Source organism: Pan paniscus, chromosome 23, assembly GCF_029289425.2.
Source record: "Pan paniscus chromosome 23, NHGRI_mPanPan1-v2.0_pri, whole genome shotgun sequence".
Lineage (NCBI taxonomy): Eukaryota > Metazoa > Chordata > Mammalia > Primates > Hominidae > Pan > Pan paniscus.
This window is the reverse complement of record NC_085927.1, coordinates 56,123,890-56,146,656: the sequence shown is the minus strand read 5'-3', so window position 1 is coordinate 56,146,656 and position 22,767 is coordinate 56,123,890. Positions and strand designations below refer to the sequence as shown.

Below are 22,767 nucleotides of genomic sequence, written 5' to 3'. Positions count from 1 at the left end.
CTCTACCAAAAATACAAAAAAAAAATTAGCCGGGTGTGGTGGTGGGCACCTGTAATCCCAGCTACTCGGGAGGCTGAGGCAGGAGAATTGCTTGAACTCGGTAGGTGGAGGTTACGGTGAGCCGAGATCGCGCCACTGCATTCCACCCTGGGTGACAGAGCGAGACTCCGTCTCAAAAAACAAAAAACAAAAAAAAAAAAAAAAAAGAAAGAAAAGAAAAAAGATAAGAAAAAGAAAAAAGGCTGAAATAAAAAAAAGAACAGAGCTTCGGTGTCCTGTGAGACAACGTCAAGAGGCCTGAAATAGATGTGATTAGAGTCCTAGGAAATAAAGTGGAAAGAGGAAAAGATAGCTGAAGAAATAATGGCCAACGTTTTCCAAATTTGCTGAAAAAAACCAACCCACAGATCAAAGAAGCTTAAGAAACCCTCAGCGGGATAAAGGCAAAGAAAGCCACCTCAAAGCACATAATAATCAAATCGCCGACAGTAACACTAAAGAGAAAACCTTATAAGCAGCCTACGAGCACCGGGGTGTCACACACACAGGAACGAACGTAAGACATTCGGGGAGCCTCCACTGACCCCCCAAAACAACGTGGGCGAGAAGACAGCGGGTCACACCTGAAAGCACTGTCGGAGGAAAGAACTAAAAACACCATCACTGCCATCAATAATTGTTTAAAACTTTAAATGCAATTTCTTCAGTATTTTTTAAAGACACATTAAAATGTATCTATTACTCACCAATAGAAAACTTAGGAATTTTAAATTGATTTGTAGGAGTAGGCATAACCTTTGTCTTGGAATTTAGACAGGAATCTCGCCGTCTGATACTTCTAGTCTTATTCAATTGAGAAGATTCTGACCAAGTGCAACTGGAGTTCAGCCACTGGCCGCCACCTTCCGGAGTCTGGGGTTGGGTGGGGGATGCTGAGGGGGGTGCCGTGAGCTGCTCCGCTGCCAGCTCAGAAACATCGACCCGCTTGGCTTGCCAGGAGGGTGCCCCCACAGGGCCTGCAGGCAGAGCTGACCGCAGCATGGCGGGTCCCATTCTGCCTGACTTGCTGATGTTTGACAGAGGCCGGGAGCTATTTGCAGGAATACTTGCAAATTCACTTGATTTAGCTAGAAGGGTATACACACAAAAATCACATTATTATAAAATTATGAAGCTATTTAACAAACACACAGAAGTTATGCTGTCTTTAGCATATCTACCTTAAACATAAGACACGTTAACAATATTCTATAAGCCCTTCAGGCAACATCATCAAACACAGGGTGGCTCAGGCAGCTTTTAGCTTAGCTGAGTGTATTCTAAGGTACTTATTCTCAAAATAATTACTAACATGTACATAAGCATGCATAAATTCAAGCTCTCCTATCTTCGTTGATTATGTTGGCAGGAGAAATCTACATTAGTTGAGCAGATGGAAGGGGATAGTCTAGTCACATGTCTCACCTGTCTGGTCACAGAGGTGGGCAGGGAACAAGGAAAAAAGACGCAATTGTTACTGGTTGATTCCTTTAAAATTACAAGGAGGCTGGGTCATATTAACCATAAGCACTATTTAAAATAGAAGACCAGATAAACTAGGGTAATAAATACTGAGCTACCAATATACGCAGACGATCTGGTAAAGGATTCTTAAAGAAAAACTTTAGGCCCAGGAGTGGTGGCTCACGCCTGTAATCCAAACACTTTGGGAGGCCAAGGCAGGAGATCACTTGAGGCCGGGAGTTCGAGACCAGCCTGGCTAATATAGTGAGACCATCCTCTCTACAAAAAACACAAAAATGTGGGCCAGGCGCAGTGGCTCGTGCCTGTAATCCTAGCACTTTGGGAGGCCGAGGCAGGCGGATCATGAGGTCAAGAGATCGAGACCATCCTGGCCAACATGGTGAAACCCCGTCACTACTAAAAATACAAAAATTAGCCGGGCGTGGTGGCAGGTGCCTGTAGTCCCAGCTACTTGGGAGGCTGAGGCAGGAGAATCACTTGAACCCGGGAGGCAGAGGTTGCAGTGAGCCAAGATTGCGCCACTGCACTCCAACCTGGCAATAGAGTGAGACTCCATCTCAAAAAAAAAAAAACCCCACAAAAATTAGCTGGGTGTGGTGGCATGTGCCTGTAGTCCCAGCTACTCAGGAGGCTGAGGTGGGAGGATTGCTTGAGCTCAGGAGGTCATCACCTCAGTCTATAAAGATAAGGACACAAACCTCTCTTAATCACAGAATGGCAGAGTCAGAATTCCAGATCAGATCAATCTGATTAGAGAGTTCACACTTATCATTTTTTTTTTTTTTTTTTTTTTTGAGACGGAGTGCAGTGATGCAATCTCGGCTCACGGTAACCTCTGCCTCCCGTGTTCAAGCGATTCTCGTGGCCCAGTCTCCCGAGTAGCTGGGACTACAGGCACCCGCCACCATGCCCGGCTAGTTTTTGTGTTTTTAGTAGAGACAGGGTTTCACCACGTTGGCCAGGCTGGTCTCAAACTCCAGGGCTCAAGCGATCCACCCATCTTGGCCTGCCAAAGTGCTGGGATCACAGGCGTGAGCCCCTGCGCCCGGCCCACTTTTTACATTTTGTGAACACAATCCACACCATGCTGCCCTGAACGACCCCGAGACGCCACATGGCCAATGCACCTCGAAGAGGATTTCGCTCTGAAGAGCAGAAAGGCGAAGGCTTTCCCTTACCACTAGATGGCAGCTGTGGCTTGGCAAGGTTGAAATGTGGCTTGACCTCAAGCAGGTGTGGGAGCATGGATTTAAACAGGCACCCAGGAGTTATGGGGGCCATATGCCCTAAATTATCTGGAATAGTCCTATTTTAAAACTGGTGTCTCATGACATGGACATGAGGGTGATTCCAGGGTCCTTCCATGTTCTCAGGCACGGGGTATCATACACGCTTTCTGGCCATGTGTACCCCGTAGACTGAAGCCACCCATCTGAGTGTGCCCTCCTCATGGGACAGAGGCACTGAGGGCAGGTACAGCAACTCAGTCCACAGCCTGGTCCACCGCACACAGCACGCCCTCCGGGACGTCCTGCCAAGCCTAAGTGGTTCTGTAGAAACAGTCTCCAAGGCCTGAGCAGCACTCCAGGCCTCACCTGGCCAGATGTGGGTCCAAGCATGATGCCGGCTGCCTCACCTTTGCCCGCTGCTGGGGATGTGCACGCACTGGATGCCCCGCTCCAAACAGGCCCCAAGGAGGACTTCCTTGCGAGATTGCTGGTAGAGCCGGGTGCTTTCAACAGGGTCTTCTTCAGCCCCAACTGGGGCAAAATGTGAAAAAACAGAATCAGCAAAGATCTCATTATTTACCTATTACTTGTGTCTGCAAAAGTAAGGGGTTTTTGGCTGGGCACGGTGGCTCACGCCTGTAATCCCAGCACTTTGGGAGGCTGAGGCCGGAGGATCACAAGGTCAGGAGTTGAGACCAGCCTGGCCAATATGGTGAAACCCTGTCTCTACTAAAAATATAAAAACTAGCTGGGCATGATGGCAGGCACCTGGAGTCCCAGCTACTCGGGAGGCTGAGGTAGGAGAACTGCTTGAACCCGGGAGGTGGAGGTTGTAGTGAGCTGAGCTCGTGCCATTGCACTACAGCCTGGGCGACAGAGTGAGACTCCGTCTCAACAACAACAACAACAAAAAAAGTTGGTGTTTTTACTATTTTAAAATAATCTAATAATTATCATCTTGAATTTAAAGAAGAAAAAAGTCAAGCAGCACTTCTCAAAGTGTAGTCTTCAAACCCCTGCATGAGGACCACATTAGGGAGCTAGCAGAAATGCAGATTTGGGGCCCCAACCCAGACCCCATGAGTCAGCAGCTGCAGGGCCCAGCTTTGGGCAGTTCTAACAAGAACTGCCAGTACACACAGCTTGGTTTACCGCCAATGCCAGAAAATAAGTGGCAAAGATGTGGCTGGTAGTCTCCATGCCTGTGAGGAACCGCAATTTTCTTTCTTTCTTTTCCTTTTTTTTTTTAGACAGGGTCTCACTCTGTTGCCCAGGCTGGAATGGAATGCAGTGGCATGATCACAGCTCACTGCAGCCTTGACCTCCTGGGCTCAAGCAATCCTCCCACCTCAACCTCCCAAATAGCTGGGACCACAAGCATGCACCACCATGCCTGGCTGATTTTTATTTTTTAATGGAGATGGGGGCCTCACTATGTTGCCCAGGCTGGTCTCAAACTCCTGGGCTCAAGTGATCCTCCCGCCTCAGCCTCCCAAAGTGCTGAGATTACATGTGTGAGCCACTGCACCCAGCTGCTGTTTTCAAAACATCAACATCTCATGTCATCTGTTCAAGAACTCTACATGAGGGAAACGGAATATCCCCACCTACAAACTGGGGCTCCGAGACGCTGACTTTTCCCAACCCACACAGCTCCCAGGGCAGAGGCTAGCCATCAGTGCACACTGCGAAGCCAGTATTCTTTGCACGTATTTTGCAGGCTGCCTCTTGTGGGTGTATTTTCAACTTTTCCACCTCTTTTTCTTTTTTTTTTTTTTTGAGACAGGGTCTCGTTCTGTTACCCAACCTGGAGTGCAGTGGCGTGATTATGACTCACTGCAGCCTCGACCTCCTGGGCTCAAGCAATCATCCCACCTCCGCCTCCCGAGTAGCTGGGACTGCCATTGCCCACCACCATGCCCAGCTAATTTTTGTATTTTTTGTAGAGATGGGTTTCAGCATGTTGCTCAGGTTGGTCTTGAACTCCCGGGCTCAAGTGATCCTCCCACCTTGGCCTCCCAAAATGCTGGGATTTTAATCCAAAGCACTTGTACACACAGCTGCCACCTCATTCCCAGCAACCACAAGTTTGGGCCCCAGCAGCCAACTCACCTTGTTTGGAACAGGGATCGCCCGCTTGCCCTGGCCCAAGTGGCTTCCGGCGGCCGGCACATTGACAGCACCCGGGGCAGGTTTGTCAGGGAGAACATCCCGGTGGGATTCCTTCTCAGCTGGGATTTTTGTCCTGGAAGGACTAGCTGGAATCTCTTTCTTGGGCTGAAAATTTTAATTTGAACTGTGAGAACTGTCTAGCGCTTAACAATGTACAGAGATACTCAGGCTTCCATTCAGAGCGAGCCCAGGCCCCATCTTCCCCAGTGCTACACATGCTCCTCCATTCATCAGCTAGATTGAAGGGAACAGGGCAAGCAGTTCACATCCTCCACCAAATCACTATGGACAAAAGTGATGATGGATTTCGCTTCCTCATTAAAAACAGCATCAAATGATACCTACACAGATCATTAATAGGAGAGAGGTTCTCTAAAGCCATTCCCCAGTCAGGATCCTTATTTAAGAATGATAATGAGAAAGCTGGTCTAGTTACACAAATTTTAAAATGCTGTACAGAAAGGACTCATCCATTAAATGATCATCTCTACCAGAGAAGCTGCTCAATTGCAATAAATCTTCTTGGTCTAGTACTGAAAGCCATTTTCTTTGGCCAGCAGAGTCAAAACATAAGTTCTTGACATATTTAGGGACAAGGGCATTCATGGAACTAATTTATACTTACATAAATAGCCCCCTTATAACAGGAGAGTTAATAAGGTAACAGCAATAGAAGCTCAGAGTGGTAAAGACGCTGCAGTAACTTTTTCCCTTTATAGCATTTCTAAAAACTGAGATACTTCTCATAACATAAAATTCACTATTTTAAACAGTATACTTCAGTGGTTTTTAGTAGATCTGTTATGTTGTACAACCAGCGCAAGCTAATCTTAAAATATAGTGGTGTCCCAAAAAAGAACCTGTACTCGGCCGGGCGCAGTGGCTCATGCCTGTAATCCCAGCACTTTGTGAGGCCGAGGCGGGCAGATCACCTGAGGTCAGGAGTTTGAGACCAGCCTGACTAATATGATGAAACGCTGTCTCTACTATAAATACAAAAATTAGCCGGGCGTGGTGGCGGGCACCTGTAATCCCAGCTACTCGGGAGGCTGACACAGGAGGACTGCTTGAACCCGAGAGGCAGAGGATGCAGTGAGTCGAGATTGCACCATTGCACTCCTGCCTTGGCAACAAGAGCAAAACTCTGTCTCAGAAAACAAAACAAAACAAAACAAAACAAAACAAAACAACCTGTACCCATTAGTGGTTCTCCCCATTCCCTCATCCTCCCCAGCCCCACCTAGGGAAGCACTCAACCACGCCTCTGTCATTGGCCTGTCATAGTCATTTCATATAAATGGAAGCATACGACATGGGACCTTTTGTTATGGCCTCTCTCACTGAGCAAAATGTTTTCAAGGGTCGTCTGTGTTAAGCATGTATCAGTACTGTTTCTCTCTTTTTTTTTATTTGAGACGGAGTCTCGCTCTGTCTCCCAGGCTGAAGTGCAGTGGCGCCATCTTGGCTGACTGCAACCTCCACCTCCTGGGTTCAGGCGATTCTCCTGCCTCAGCCTCCCAAGTAGCTGGGATTACAGGTGTGCACCACCATACTCGGCTAATTTTTGTATTTTTTTGTAGAGACGGGGTTTCACCATGTTGGCCGGGCTGGGCTCAAACTCCTGACCTCAGGTGATTCGCCCACCTTGGCTTCCCAAAGTGCTGTGATCACAGGTGTGAGCTACCACGCCCAGCAGTGTTTCTTTTTATTGCCAAAAATAAACCATTGTTTGGATAGACTGCATTTTCGTTACCCACTCATCATTTGCTGGACGCCTGGGTTGCTCCTACTTTTTTGGCTGTTATGAATAATGCTGCTTTGAACATCTGCATGTGGATTTTTCTGTGGATATGGTTTCAATTCTCTCAGGTCTGTGTACTAAGGAGTGGAATTGCTGGGTCCCATGGGACCCTCTACATTTAGTTTTTTGAGGAGCTGCCAAACTGTTTCCACAACAGCTGCCCCATTTCACGGTCCCACCAGAAGTGCGTGAGCTTCCAGCTTCTCCACATCCTCAGCCTTCTCCTCATCCTCCACAACATCCTCATCCTCAAAATAACACCTGTTATTTTCTTTTTCTTCTTCCTTTAGGCATCCTAGCAGTTGTCTGGCAAGCACACTTGTAAGGAGGTGTTACACTCAAGTGGTCCACCCATTGCTAACGACTCCTCACAGGAGTGAGCATGTGCCATGAGCCACTCTAGAAGTGACTTCTCCCAGAGAAACATGCAGGACATGGTGGGGCTCCCACGTGTGCATGAGTGCATCTCAGCTGTGTGGACAGTGCCCTGTCCACTGGGAACAAGCTCTCTGGACCCCAGCTCACCACCCAGGACCAGGAGATCAAAAGAGATACTTCGATGGGTCTGGAGCAGCCCAAATCACACCAGCTCTCTCCCCGAGTCCACGCGTGCTACATGCACAATCCCTGTCCCGAGTCCACGTGTGCTCCACACAGCAAGACCCATCCTACTCATTCTAGAAACATCACGGTAGGAATCTACATCCCAGACGGGCTCCAAATAAAGGAGTTTGCAGGACCAAGGGACAGGCCCCAGCTGTTGGGGGTGGCAGTGCTGGGCATACCTCCTTGTCAAGGGCAGTGTGTGGCGTGGCGGCTGCACCTCGGCTGCCTTCCATCCTTGGCTCTCACCACAGGGAGTCACGTGGCTCAGGAGATGGGCTTGGTGGGGGTAAAGGAATTTCTGGGCCCTTGCTGAGCATTCTGCATTTGCCTGCACCTCCTATCAGCCCCACCCAGGGTCATTCCTCTGTACGTGCTGCCCAGGGGAGGGGGCAGAGCTGGGAATGGGCTGCAAGTGGGCCCCGGGGCTCCCACCCGCCCCATCTTCCTCTCTGCGGCCTCTCCCGAGCAAAAGCCAGATCGGGCAGCCCTGGCAGCAAGTCCTGTGCTCACACCCACCTTTCCCCCAGACCTCCAGGACCCTCAGTGTCCCAGAGTAGGCAGACTGCACCCAAAGGCACCCCTGTCAACTGCCACCTCCCAGGAAAGCTCACCTCACTCATTGCCCAGGAGGAATGCAGTGTAAACTGAGGCACGGTCAAGGAGGCTGACTAGCAGCTATTGCAGGGGAGGGGAGTTTTTGGAAGAGGTTGCTTGTTAAAGCAAATGAAATCCCTACTGTGTGGTATATCCAGCATTGTAACAAAACAAAAGGAACAACTTCAGACAGAATTTAGGAGGAAGTATTAGGTCAACCCAACTTATCCAAGCCACCCCCACATCAGCTCCCTATTGGCAACTGCTTTTCCTGGACTCCGCATTCCTGTGTTTTGTAGGCCTCAGAGCCTCGCCACCTCCAGGGCTTTCCCCATGTGGCTTCTGTGAGAGGGCTGAGGGGCAAGGAGTGGGGGCTCCCCAGGCCGGTGCTCTGCTGTGGCATTTACCTTCTCCGCAGCCCCAGGGATGCTTCTTCCTCTAACAGAGGCCGCTCGAGGCAGCAGCAATTTGGTCCCGGGCTTCCTCTGAGTCGCTGCCTGACTTGGAGCATGAGCAGTGCATGATTCCCTGGGCAAAGCATGAGCAGAGTGCGGAGGCCCCGGCGCCCGGGCGAGGCTGGCCTGGGTACCAGAGCTGGGCAGGGCCGGGGAGGAGGCCAAGAGCCGAGGCTCACCCACAGGGGGCCCCAGCAAGGGGCTGTCTGACAGGTAGTATGTCTCCCTTTTAAGAGACGTGGGGCTTTTCTTCATTTCCTTTTCTTTCTCAAAGAGGTTTATTTTTAATTTTGACTCCTGTATGAATCTTTCCACGCCCTGGCTCCGAGGGTCTTCAGGCTTGGCAGCTTGGGCTGCCTGGTTCCGGCTGCTGCTCTCAATGTGTAAAGCCAGTAAGTGAGCTTCTTTGTACACCTCCACGAACTTCTCCCCGGCCAGAGGGCTCCAGGCAAAGGGACTCTCAGATGCGGGCAACGGAGGCTGTTCGGGAACCGCATTATTTAATTCCAAGCTGGCAGCAATACATCTTTCTTTATGTCCAACGGGTCCGAAGAAGACTTCATCATCTTCATTTGCACTATTTTTTTAAAAAAAGAATGATTAATAACTCATAACACTGGCATTTAAAGGAAAGACTTTACTGAATGTGGTTATGCCCACGGCAAGGGAAGAAAACTCATTTGTTTACCTTGAAGAAGACAATGAAAGATCGAAGTCAAATTTTTCATCGGCCAAAAGAAGAATGTCTAGAGGGAAAAAATCCACTGTTATTTTAGTGCCACAGCAGATAAAGAGAAAAATATTACCAGGCTCTATAGCTTGGAATTAAATAAAGGTACTGTGAAATTTCACTCCCCAAAGTGTATCCTGTCATGATGCTAATTTAGTTTTTCATAGGGGGCTCTAAGTTATATTTTTTCCTTTATAAAAAAATTTTTAAATTTTTTCTGGTGACGAAGTCTCGCTATGTTGACCAGGCTGGTATCGAACTCCTGGCCTCAAGTGATCCTCCTGGCGTGGCCTCCCAAAGTGTTGGAGTTACAGGCGTGAGCCACCATGCCTGGCCAGTTTTTTTTTTTTTTTTAATTGCATCAGCTGGCTGGGGGCGGTGGCTTATGCCTGTAACTCCAGCACTTTGGGACATCTAGGCGGGCAGATCACGAGGTCAAGAGATCAAGACCAGCCTAGCCAACATGGTGAAACCCCGTCTCTACTAAAAATACAAAAATTGGCTAGGCATGGTAGCGCACACCTGTAGTCCCAGCTACTCGGAGGCTGAGGCAGGAGAATCGCTTGAACCCAGGAGGCGGAAGTTGCAGTAAGCCAAGATGGCACCACTGCACTCCAGCCTGGGTGACAGAAAGACACTCTGTCTCAAAAAAAAAAAAGAAATTACATCAGCCATTCTATGTTCACTAAGCCACCCAAAAGCTTAGGTCCTTACTTTTAAGATATAATCTAAAATGCATTCACTGACTCATTCAACTAGCTTTTCAAGAAGAGATAAGTCATTTTCCAGGTATAGAACATTTTCAAAAGACCACCTTCCTCAGCTCCCCTAGAATTAAATTCCCCTCTTACAAGCTACAAAACATCTATTCATAGTTCAACAATGAATTTAATATTACTCAAATGCACGGAGTAGGGACTCAATAAGAATTTGTTGACCACCATTGCTTCTTGGAATCCTTCCTGAACCCTCAGATGAAATTACTCTGTACCCCACCCCATCCATAATTCTATCACAGCTGGCATGGCCCTGTCTGTCCAGGTCCCTCTAAAACAGATCACAAGTTCCAGGTTAGTGGGTCCCTCTGGAGGGGCACCTGCTACCTCCCCCAGCTCCCCGCAAGGCTCCCGCAGTGCCTGGACCTCACTTCTACCACTGCACTAGCCTCTGTGAGTGCCTCTTGACCCTTCTATGGCCCCAACTAGACTATATAAGCTCCTCCAAGATAACAGTGTCTAACACTAACCCAAATTCCCAAATGTCCAGCTAAGGGCCTGGACACTTAGCAAATATTTATCAAAATGCACTGAAATACAGTATTTACTCAATACTGTAAAGCTTATAAAGCTCTCCCATAAATGTTTTTATCTTAATAAACAATGAAGGCCGGGCAAGGTGGCTCACACCTGTAATCCCAGCACTTTGGGAGGCTGAGGCAGGCAGATGATTTGTGGTCAGGAGTTCCAGATCAGCCTGGCCAACATGGCAAAATCCCATCTCTACCAAAAGTAAAGAATAAAAAAATTAGCTGAGCGTGGTGGTGTGCACCTGTAATCCCAGCTACTGGGGAGGCTGAGGCAGGAGAATTGCTTGAACCTCGGAGGTAGATGTTGCAGTGAGCCAAGATCGCACCATTGCACTCCAGCCTGGGTGACACAGCAAGACTGTGTCTCAAAAAACAAAACAAAACAGGCTGGGCGCAGTGGCTCACGCCTGTAATCCCAGCACTTTGGGAGGCCGAGGCGGGCGGATCACGAGGTCAGGAGATCGAGACCATCCTGGCTAACATGGTGAAACCCTGTCTCTACAAAAAATGCAAAAAATTAGCCGGGCGTGGTGGCAGGTGCCTGTAGTCCCAGCTACTCGGGAGGCTGAGGCAGGAGAATGGCGTGAACCCGGGAGGCGGAGCTTGCAGTGAGCAGAGATCGCGCCACTGCACTCCAGCCTGGGCGACTGAGTGAGACTGTGTCTCAAAAAAATAAAAAAATAAATAAAAATAACAACACAGCATGCTTCTCAAAAATCATAAAATTTGAAAATATACTAATATCCTAATTTGGTCCTAATTAATCAATTACTCTTAATTACCTAATCAAGGAGAAGTCAGAACAAATGCACAAAAGAAAGAAAAGAGAAATAACCACACAGAGAGGGAATGAAAAGATCCATAAGCACATCTGTCAACTTCATGCACATAAACCTAAGAACTTGGCTGAAAGAGATAATTTTCTAGGAAAATATAATTTTATTTATTCTTTTTTTTTTGAGATGGAGTCTCACTCTGTTGCCCAGGCTGGAGTGCAGTGGGGTGATCTTGACTCACTGCAACCTCCGCCTCCCAGGTTCAAGAGATTCTTCTGCCTCAGCCTCCTGAGTAGCTGGGATTATAGGAGCGCGCCACCACACCGGGCTAATTTTCATATTTTTAGTAGAGATGGGGTTTCACCATGTTGGCCAGGCTGGTCTCAAATTCCTGACCTTGTGTTCCACCTGCCTCAGCCTCCCAAAGTGCTGGGATTACAGGCGTGAGCCACTGCACTTGATATATTCTTTTTATTTTTTTGAGATGGAGTCTCACTCTGTCACTCAGGCTGGAGTGCAGTGGTGTGATCTTGGCTCACTACAACCTCTGCCTCCCAGGTTCAAGCGATTTTCCTGCCTCAGCCTCCCGAGTAGCTGGGACTACAGGCACGTGCTACCATACCCAGCTAATTTTTTGTATTTTTAGTAGAGACGGGGTTTCACAATGTTAGCCAGGATGGTCTCGATCTCCTGATCTCGTGATCCCTCCATCTCGGCCTTCCAAAGTGCTGGGATTACAGGCATGAGCCACCACATCCAGTCTATTTTTTATTTAAATTGTCTAAATGTACTTATTTATAAAACTGACTCCAGAAGACAGGGAAAATCTTAATACTTCAATAATCATAAAATAACTGGTAAAATTTATTAAAGAGCTATCCTCTCCAAAAAAGGGTCCCAACTAGATTCATAGGATAATTGTATCAAAACATTAAAGAACAAATAATTCCAATACTATTTACATCACTCCAGAGGATTAACAAGTATGTTACCAAAAAACCTAGAAACTGATCAATAAAGAAAGTAAAGACCAGCCTTACTTACATCAGCATAATAATCCTTTTTCTTTTTTTGAGACAGGGTCTCGCTCTGTCACCCGGGCTGGAGTACAGTGGTGCAATCATAGCTCACTGCAGCCTCGAACTCCTGGACTCGAGGGATCCTCCTGTCTCAGCTTCCCGAGTAGCTGGGACTACAGGCACGCACCACCATGCCTGGCTAATATTTGTATTTTTTGTAGAGATGGATGGGGTCTCCTCATGTTGCCCAGGCTGGTCTCAAACTGCTGGGAACAAGCATTCCTCCTACCTTGGCCTCCCAAAGTGCTGGGATTACAGGTATGAGCTACCACACCTGGCCTAACATCAAACTCTTTAACAAGAATACCAGCAAAAAGAATCCTGCAAACATTAAAGTGGTAATAACATAACACAACCAAGCTCCCTGCATTTCATGACTGTGAGATGGTTTCATATCATACAATCTACTCATATAATCATTTTATTACTAGAGCTAAAGAGAAAACCATGATCGTCTGCTCATATGTTGAACGGGCATATGATAAAATACAACATACATTCTTGATTTTAGAGGCTCTTAATAAAAAGTAATAGATATATAAGGAAATCCCCGTCTCAACCCAAAGCCAGCATTAGGTTCAGTGGGATAACGTCAGAAGTATTCCTTCTAAAGACAGGAACAAATTGATCTTACCAGTTAGGATAGGCTAACATGCTGAAGTAACAACCCTTAAAACAACAAAGGTAGGCCAGGTATGGTGGCCTGTGCCTGTAATCCCAGCACTTTGGGAGGCCAAGGAGGATCACTTGAGGCCCAGGGGTTCAAGGCCAGCCCTCGCAACATAGCGAGACCCCGTCTCTACAAAAAGAAAAAAAAAATGAGCGGGGTATGGTGCCATACACCTGTAGTCCCAGCTACTCAGGATGCTGAGCCCAGGAGCTTGCGGCTGCAGTGAGCTATGATCAAGCCACTGCACTCCATCCTGGGTAATAGAGCGAGAGACACTGTCTCAAAACAAACCAAAAACCACAAAGGTATATTTCTCACTCAAACTATATGTCTGCAGAGGGGTAGGCTGGGGCCCTGCTCCCTGGCCTCCTCACTCCAGGACCCCAACTGATGGAGCCTCCACCATCAGGAACACTGCTGGTCTCCATGGCAGGAAGGAAAAGAACCAATTCCACACTGGTTCTTGAAGATTTCCACCCAGAAATGACACACATGACAACATTCCCATTTCACTGGCCAAGTGAGTCACCAGAGCCAACTGAATTTCAAGTGAACAGGGAGTACAATTCTATTACATGCCCAGAAGACAAACACATAGAAATGCTCATGAATAGCACACCTACGACTACCATTTACTTGGAAATTAACCCATAACCCAGTATTGGACTTAATGAAAAACCACAGAAGCAATTCCATTAAAGCCAGGCACGTGGCAATGACATCTCCAAGCACAATTCTTAACACTGTTCTGGACACATAAAGCAACACAGTCAGGCAAAGGAAGGAATGTGGAGGTAACATGATCACACTGCACAGATGCCATGATTATAGACACGAGAAACAAATCAAGAAGATCAACTGGAAACTACTATAAGTAGTAAAAGGATAAAAGAACATGGCTAAGGACAAAATCATTACAGAGCAATCAACAGCTTTCATATCTACAAAGAACAGTGAGAAGATAACATGGAAGAAAATACTTCGTTTCTAGCAGCAACGAAAGATGCAAAATAACGATAAACAAACCTAACAAGAAATATGCAAAATGGATATAAAGAAGACTTGGCATATCATAAAAGTAACATATCAAATAAAGAGGGAAAGTAGACCGGGCAGGGTGGCTCACATCTGTAATCCCAGCACTTTGGGAGGCCGAGGAGGGTGGATCACAAGGTCAGGAGATCGAGACCATCCTGGCTAACACGGTGAAACCCCATCTCTACTAAAAAATACAAAAAATTAGCCGGGTGTGGTGGCGGGTGCCTGTAGTCCCAGCTACTTGGGAGGCTGACGCAGGAGAATGGCGTGAACCTGGGAGGCGGAGCTTGCAGTGAGCCAAGATCGCGCCACTGCACTCCAGCCTGGGTGACAGAGCAAGACTCCATCTCAAAGAAAAAAAAAAAAAAGAGGGAAAGTGAAAAAATGGTATTAAAATAAACTACATAATCATCTGGAAAAATGCCAGCTAAGTTTGGTCCATGCCTCACACCACATCAGGCCTAATTCCAAACAAATCAAGGACTTAATGGAAAAAAAACAAAGCCCTAAACAAACAAGAATCAGCTATGAGGAAACTTTTGTAACTTGGGAGTGTGGACTTCTAACTATGACACTAAACTGGAAGCTACCAAAGATTGATCGGCTGGGCCCAGTGGCTCACATCTGTAATCCCAGCACTTTGGGAGGCTGAGGTGGGAGGAACGCTTGAGCCTAGGAGTTTGAGACCAGCCTAGGCAACATAGGGAGACCTTATCTGTACAAAAAATACAAAAATTAGCTGGGCGTGGTAGTCTCAGCTACCTAAGCAGGAGGATCGCATGAGCCTGGGAGGTCAAAGCTGCAGTGAGCCACAATCTCGCCACTACACTCAGGACCAGGCAACAGAACAAGAATGTGTCTCAGAAAATAAATAAATAAAAAATAAAAGATTGACCTTCAAACATTAAAATTTGTAACATCTCTGTGTGGCAAAAATCACAATAAGTTAAACAAGAAATGGGGAAAAGAATATTTGCAACTCAGTTCATAAAGGGCTAATTCATGAAGCATATCTATAAAGTAATAAAAAATTAATAATCTAATAAAGATAGAAAAAGGATACAAACAGATAAAGTTCACAGAAAATAAAACAAAACATTCTTTTTTATTTTTATTTATTTACTTTTTTTGAGACGGAGTTTCACTCTTGTTGCTCAGGCTGGAGTGCAATGGCGCGATCTCGGCTCACCGCAACCTCTGCCTCCCGGATTCAAGCGATTCTCCTGCCTCAGCCTCCCAAGTAGCTGGGATCACAGGTATGAACCAGCATGTCTGGCTAATGTTGTATTTTTAGTAGAGACGGGGTTTCTGCATGTTGGTCAGGCTGGTCTCGAACTCCCGATCTCAGGTGATCCGCCCACCCTGGCCTCCCAAAGTGTTGGGATGACAGGCGTGAGCCACCGCACCTGGCCGAAACATTATTAAATAGATGGCAAGAAGTTCAGCCTCACTCAAAAATAAGAGTAATGAGGCTGGGCGCTGTGGCTCCCGCCTATAATCCCAGCACTTTGGGAGGTCGAGGCGGGTGGATCACCTGAGGTCAGGAGTTCGAGACCAGCCTGGCCAACATGGTGAAACCTCATCTTTACTAAAAATACAAAAAATTAGCCAGGCGTTGGTGGCAGGTGCCTGTAATCCCAGCTACTTGGGAGGCAGAGGCAGGAGAATTGCTGGAACCTGAGAGGGGGAGTTTGCAGTGAGCCGAGATCGCACCATTGCACTCCAGCCTAGGGGACAAAAGGGAAACTCTGTCTCAAAAAAAAAAAAAAAAAAAGTAATTAAAAATAAACTTACTCTGAGAATGCAGTTTTCACCTATATGACTGGCAAAACTCAAAGATGTATGAATTATAGGCAAGGTTGTGGGGAAAGAGACAATTTCTACACTGCTGGGGAAGGTGTAAATTATCACAGCTCTCTAGAGGGCCTGGCAGTACCTATCGAAGTAAGAAACACACACCCTCTTCGACCCAGCAAGTCTACTTCTGCAAGTGTATCCTACAGACACTCACAGGTGTGGAAAGCAATGTGTCGTGCAGTTACGCGGTGTCCACAGTTATTTACTGCGGCATCATTGGTAACAGCAAGACTCTAGGCACAAACTAAACGTTCACCCACAGCAGATGAGATGAATGACATATCCCCAAGGTGGAACCCTATATAGGTACAAAAACTAGTAATGCTCTTCATGTGTTGATACACAATATTCATCAAGATAAATTAAGCCTGAAAAACAAGATACAGGACAGGGCTCTCCATGCTATATGGAAAGGGGGATGCAAAACTCTATGCGTGTTGGCTTGCACCTGCACAAATTATGTCTGGAAGGATACCCAAGAGACTGATGACATCGATGGCCCTTGGAAGGGCAAGTAGGTGACTTAGAGATATAGAGAGGGAGACATTTCACTTTTTACACCTCTAAATTAGGAAGTCAATTTCAGAAACTTCTAATGGTCTGGCGTGGAAAAAGAATCCAGGACCAGAACTCAGGGAAGCAGTCTTCTGCTCTAGGCTCTGTGACTGGCTCCGAGGGGTCCCGGGCTGGCTGACTTGCTCATCCTGCAAACACATGAGACCACAACAGACCACATCCTTCGCTAGGTGCCAGGCAGGCTTGGGGTACATGCAGCCCGCCCTGGAGGGTGCCTCAGGCAGTGCGGTGAGAGACATGTAGAGGTGGGAACACCTCTGAGAAAATATCAAAGCGTGTGTGAGAGGAACGGGTCAGAAGTCAGAGTGGCTGGAAGAGGTGAAAACACAAGTTGGGTCAGATCACAGAGGGTTTGCAAGCCATGGCAAGGAGCTTTTATTTTCTCCAAAGTGGGATAGGAAACTATTACCGGGCTTTAAGAAAAGAACTTTAGGCCTGGCGTGGTAGCTCATGCCTGTAATCCCAGCACAGTGGTAGGCTGAGGCAGGCGGATCACTTGAGGTCAAGTTCGAGACCATCCTGACCAACGTGGTGAAACTCCGTCTCTACTGAAAATACAAAACTTAGTTGGGCATGGTGGCTCATGCCTTTAATCCCAGCTACTCAGGAGGCTGAGGCAGGGGAATCACTTGAACCCAGGAGACGGAGGTTGCAGTGAGCCAAGATGTCGCCACGGCACTCCAGCCTGGAGACAGAACGAGACTCCATCTCAAAAAGAAAAAAAAGGCTGAGCACAGTGGCTCATGCCTGTAATCCCAGCACTTCCGGAGGCCCAGGCGGGCGGATCACGAGGTCAGGAGATTGAGACCATCCTGGCTAACACAGTGAAACCCCATCTCTACTAAAAAAAAAAAAAAACTTAGCAGGGCGTGGTGGCGGGCGCCTGTAGTCCCAGATACTCAGGAGGCTGAGGCAGGAGAATTGCTTGAACCCAAGAGGCGGAGGTTGCAGTAAGCCGAGATCACGCCACTGCACTCCCGCCTGGCCAACAGTGAGACTCTGTCTCAAAAAAAAAAAAAAGAAAAAAGAAAAAAAGAAAAGAAAAGAGCTTCATAATCTAACTTGTGTTTTTAAAAGGTGACGTTACTGTGTAGAAAGTGTATCCGAAAGGAAGCAGGTAATATCCCCTGACATTACAAATGCACATATTAGCCAACGGGAAGTAGAAGCAGGTGAGACAGCGTGGCTGAGACCCAGACAGCAGCATGTGGATGGAGATGGAGAGTCTGTAGACGGATTCAGGATATCTTCTGAAGGTGGAGAAGACGTTAGTTGGTGATGGCATGAATGTAGGAGGTTCTCAGCTTGCACAGCTGGGTGAAATGGAGAAATAAAATGGGTGATGAGAAAGACAAAAAAAACAGGGTGTGCAGATGCAGAGGGGGTATGACAAGTTTGAGATGAGACGTGCATGTGAAGACGCCAAATAGGCAGGTGAATATACAAGCCCAGAGCTCGGAGGAGAGGCTGCGCTCAAGACAAAACGTGGGTGCCGCAGAGAGCAGATACGCTGCACAGCTATTGGAATGCTGACTGCCCTGAGGGCGAAAGCACAAAGCGGTCCCAGAGCAGGTCTTGGGGAAATCAGCCTCAGAAGACAGCAGAGGGGGAGCCCCCCACAGAGAAAAGATACACCAGCCAGAGAGGCAGGAGGAAAAAACCAAGAGCGTCTTGGACTCCAAGCAAGGGAAGTTTCCAGAAGGACGAATGTTACTGAAAAGCTGACTGGCGATAGAAAAGTGAAAAGAGATTCAGCAACGTGGAAGTCGTCAACGACTGATGAAAGCAGCTTGAATGGAGTGGTAAGGACAGAAGCCGGAATGGGAGGGATTGAGAGGCGGAAAAAAATGGCATAACAAGTGAGAAAGCTCTCAAAGTTTGGCTTGGAAGGAGAAACACAGCAATGGAGAGGCAACGGAGGAGACGTGGCGACAAGTGAGACAAGGGAACATTATCTGTATGTGGATGCGCATGATCCAGTAGTGGACAGGGGAAAAGTAAGGAAATGAAGCCAGGTCAACGGAAGTGGGGAAGGCCTCAAGAAGGAGCAGGGGGTGCAGTATGCACGTGGAAAGGACATATTTGAAAGGAAGGACATGACAGGAAGGAGGAGAGGGGTGCAGAGGCAAGCGCCTTGCTAGATATGAAGATGCAACATTGATTTGTAAAGTCTCCAGGACAGTTCCTGCAAAATGGAGGCATTGAGGATGCTTGGGGCCGGGCGTAGTGGTTCACACCTGTAATCCCAGTACTTTGGGAGGCCTAGGCAGGTGGATCACCTGAGGTCAGGAGTTTGAGACCAGCCTGGCGAACATGGTAAAACCCCATCTCTACTAAAAATACAAAAATCAGCCAGGTGTGGTGGCGGGTGCCCGTAATCCCAGCTGCTCGGGAGGCTGAGGCAGGAGAATCACTTGAACCCGAAAGGCAGAGGTTGCAGTGAGCCAAGATCATGCCATTGCACTCCAGCCTGGGAGACAGAGTGAGACTTGGTCTCAAAAAGAAAGGATCCTTGGGTAGTGTGAGAAACGAAGGATAAAGGGATGTCAAAATGCTTTGTGAGGCTGGGTGAGGTGGCTCACACCTATAATCCTAGCACTTTGGGAGGCCGAGGCAGGCAGATTGCCTGAGCTCAGGAGTTCGAGACCAGCCTGGGCAACGTGGCAAAACCTCGTCTCTGTTAAAAATACAAAAATTAGCCAGGTGTGGCAGCGGGTGCCTGTAATCCCAGTTACTAGGGAGGCTGAGGCAGGAGAATCCCTTCAACTCAGGAGAGAGAGGTTGCAGTGAGTACAGATCACGCCTTTGCACTCCAGCCTGGGTGAGAGAGCGAGACTCCGTCAATAAATAAATAAATAAATAAATAAAAACGCTTTGAGAGAAAAAGAGGGTGTGGCCTGTAACTCATTCTGTGAAGCTGTACCCTCACCTTGATACCCAAACCAGACAAAGACACAAGAAGAAAGGGATTTGGGGCCAGGCTTACTCATTAACATGGTCTCAAAGATCCTAAATAAGTCTTAGCAAACAGAAACCAGCGACAAACAAAAAAGGAAACATCGAATTCAATACAATAAATATTTGAGAGCCCACAAAGTGTTAGGTGCTGTTCAGGGCATGGGAGCACTGCGGTAAATAAAACGGATGAGAATCCTGGCTGTGATGAAGCTTAAAATGGGGAGGAGGTGAAAGAAAACCAGAAAACGAAGGCAGATGTCATGTGTTTCACAGGTGCAGAGTACAAGTCGAGCACTTGAGAAAGAATTTCTCAGGGAAACATTAAATCACCCTCCACTCTACCGAACATCCTGAACAAGAACAGCGCCGCAACAGCAAGGACTTGCCTTCCTTCTTAGGGTCATCCATGTTCACGTCCCCTGCCCGGCAGGCTGAAGGCTCATCGCGGCCGCCGCCTCCTTCCATGGAGAGAGCTGTCAGAAGTCACTGCAGGGTGGAACGGGGCCAGAAAGTGAGTACGTGTCAGGGCCCAGGGCTCCGGCTTCCTTCAGCCCTCGGCTCACAGAGGCAGAGAGAGCTGAAGGCCGCGGCCAGGTCTGGGAGAGGCGGCGCGGGGGCCGCTCTGAAATGATCGCATCCCAGGGGACCCCAGGGGCCGAGTGCCGCCAGGCCGGGAGTCAGCCCGAACGCTATCGGACGAGATAACGGAATTCTCGGCTTCTGGGCCAGAGTGTTGGGGGCTCTGTTTGCCTGGGGGGCAGCCCTAGACCTCCCGGCATCCCCGACCACGGCGCGAGGGGCCTCAGTGACCCCTGCTCGAGCCCAGGCCCGGCTCCTGGCGGGGCGCGGCCCCTCCCCGTCCCGAAAACGGCGGGCACCGCGCCGCACCTGGCCCACCGGGCAAGCCTCGCCCCCGACCCTGACCCCACCTTACCCAAAGCGGCAGACGATGCAGGACGCGCCTCCGGCACGGATTTAAACGCGGCGCCGGGAGACGCGGGTTGCCGATTGGTCGGTTTGAAAAGGGCTCCGAGAGGCGGCGGGCTGGGTGCGTCCTGGGTATTGTAGTCAGGACGCCGGTAAGAAGCGTCCAGTGCGCATGCGCACTGCTTCAGCGCAGCGAGTGGCTCCGCACAGCGCCAGGGCTCACCCACCCGGAAGTCTGCCCGGGCTGGCCGCCAAGTGTCACCTAGGTATCCGCGTCAAGCCGGAACCATGTATAGCAGCTCCTTGTGTGTAGGGAGAAAGTTAAAACTGCCATCTAAGGGTGTCGATGGGAAGACTAAAAGTAGGCTCCCCCACCTGCTGTGAAGCAGCGCGCGCGAGCTGTTACTAACAGTAGTGAAAAGCCGGGATCCCTGCCCCGAGGCACGCACTGGGGCGCCGGCTGACCCAGAGACCTGAGGGAGACTCACTGCCGGAGCTGCACAGCCTGTGGGGCTGGAGGGGAACCGTCGCCCTTGGCGGGCTTCCCCAACCGCCAAGGCCTGAGGACCGCCGAGGGCGTGGCGGGAGCCTGTCCTGGGTTTTACAGGCCGCCTGGGGAGCTGCGTTGGAGGAGAGAGCCAGGGGCTGGGGCCCGGTGATGGAGCCTGCCTTGGGGAGTGCATGTATTGGAGAGAGGTGGGAAGCAGATAGGATAACCCTGACCTGAGCCATGGAGACGCAAGGACAGGACTGGTAGACGGGTCAGTGGGCAGCAACTTAAGACTGACCTCGCTTGAGCCTTTGCCTGCGAACGAGGTATAATACCCACCTCGGGGGCTTGAGGATCAAATGAGGGGCTCCACCCACGGCAAAGTGTCACTAAGCGGGATGGAGGAGGATGCAGGAAGAGGAGTCTGGGAGGACCCGCTCTGGAAAGGATGGAACTCGAGAGCACCATTTTCAGGGACGAAGATAAGCTGTTTATTTGGGGCAGGCTGTGGGGAGAGCTGTCCAGCAAACAGCCACCCGGGGCCCAGGGCAGAGGCCTTCCAGGCTGGCTCGGGCACTTCTGGGTCCCATGTCCCTGGTTTTGCATCATCCACACCAATCACTCCATGTTGCTATGTTCCTTCACCAGGAGACTGGGGGCTCAAAAAGGGCAGGGCAGCCCTCACTCACCAGTCTCCCCAGCCTCACCCAGCTCAGCACAGGGCACCAGGCAGGGGCTGAGAGTGCTGGGGTAGGTGGGTGTGGTCAAACAGCTTGGAAAGAGTTTGGCCTGCTCATTGCATTCCCCTCAGCTCATCCTGGGGATGTCTGCTCATGGGAGAATGGCAGAGGGATCCCCAACAGTCATTCCTGATACTCCTCTCCCTGTATCATGTCAGCACATAGTAGGTGTGGCCTATGTATGGCAGATTCATTTCTGCCCCCAATAGGATTTGCTGTAGTTTGGATGTGTGTCCCCTCAAAATCTCATGTTGAAATGTGATCCCAATGTTGGAAGTGGGGCCTGGTGGGAAGTAATTGGGTCGTGAGGGCAGATCCCTTATGAATGGTTCAGCACCATCCCCTTGGTGATGAGTTCTTGCTTAGTTCACACAAGATCTGGTTATTTAAGAGTCTAAGACCTCCCCTTCTCTCTTACTCCTGCTCTCACTATGTGATATACTGGCTCCCCATCACCTTATGTCATGATCTTAAGCTTCCTGAGGTTGCACCAGAAGCAGATGCCAGCACCATACTTCCTGAAAAGCCTGCAGAACTGTGAGCCAATTAAACCTCTTTATAAATTACCTAGCGTCAGGTATTTCTTCATAGCAATGCAAGAAGGCCTAATACAGAGTTTGACTTCATTTATTTATGCCTTCATTCACCAACTTTCACTGACAGCTACTCAGTGCAGGCCATGTGCCAGGTGATGCTGGGGACAGATGCTGTCCCTGACCTGGAGAGGTCATGGCAGGGGTGCAATAGCAAGGGCAAGTGCCAAGGGCTGAGAGGCACAGAGGCAGCACCCTCACCAGCCTGCAGTGGGGGTTGGGGGGTAGAAGGCTTCCTGGAGGAGGGACCAGGGTTCCCAATTGCACAGCCAAGTCATGTCTTCTTGCTTGGAACCAGGAGAGGGGAATGAGGCTCCCCTTAGGATGTGTCCCTAGTTCTTGGGTAGAGAAGGCGCCTCTCTGTAAATACTACTATAATTACCCCTTTTCTTTCTTTTTTTTTTTTTTTTGAGACGGAGTCTTGCTCTGTCACCCAGGCTGGAGTGCAGTGGCGCGATCTCGGCTCACTGCAAGCTCTGCCTCCCGGGTTCACGCCATTCTCCTGCCTCAGCCTCCCGAGTAGCTGGGACTACAGGCGCCCACCACCATGCCCGGCTAATTTTTTGTATTTTTAGTAGAGATGGGGTTTCACCGTGTTAGCCAGGATGGTCTTGATCTCCTGACCTCGTGATCTACCTGCCTCGGC

General features: G+C 48.9%; 1 protein-coding gene across 1 annotated transcript in view; it reads right to left on the bottom strand.

Annotated features, from left to right (window-relative positions):
- GTSE1 (G2 and S-phase expressed 1) overlaps positions 1-22,513 on the bottom strand; it is a 39,272-nt gene extending 16,759 nt beyond the window's left edge. The window contains exons 1-7 of the mRNA XM_008964776.4: positions 20,306-22,513; positions 19,758-19,857; positions 9,070-9,127; positions 8,334-8,958; positions 4,866-5,030; positions 3,161-3,284; positions 747-1,127 (exon numbers count right to left, since the gene is read on the bottom strand). Of these exons, the coding sequence (XP_008963024.3) occupies positions 747-1,127; positions 3,161-3,284; positions 4,866-5,030; positions 8,334-8,958; positions 9,070-9,127; positions 19,758-19,836 (1,432 nt within the window). The 5' untranslated portion in view covers positions 19,837-19,857; positions 20,306-22,513. The remainder of the gene's footprint in view (positions 1-746; positions 1,128-3,160; positions 3,285-4,865; positions 5,031-8,333; positions 8,959-9,069; positions 9,128-19,757; positions 19,858-20,305) is intronic.
- Positions 22,514-22,767: the final 254 nt, after the last annotated feature.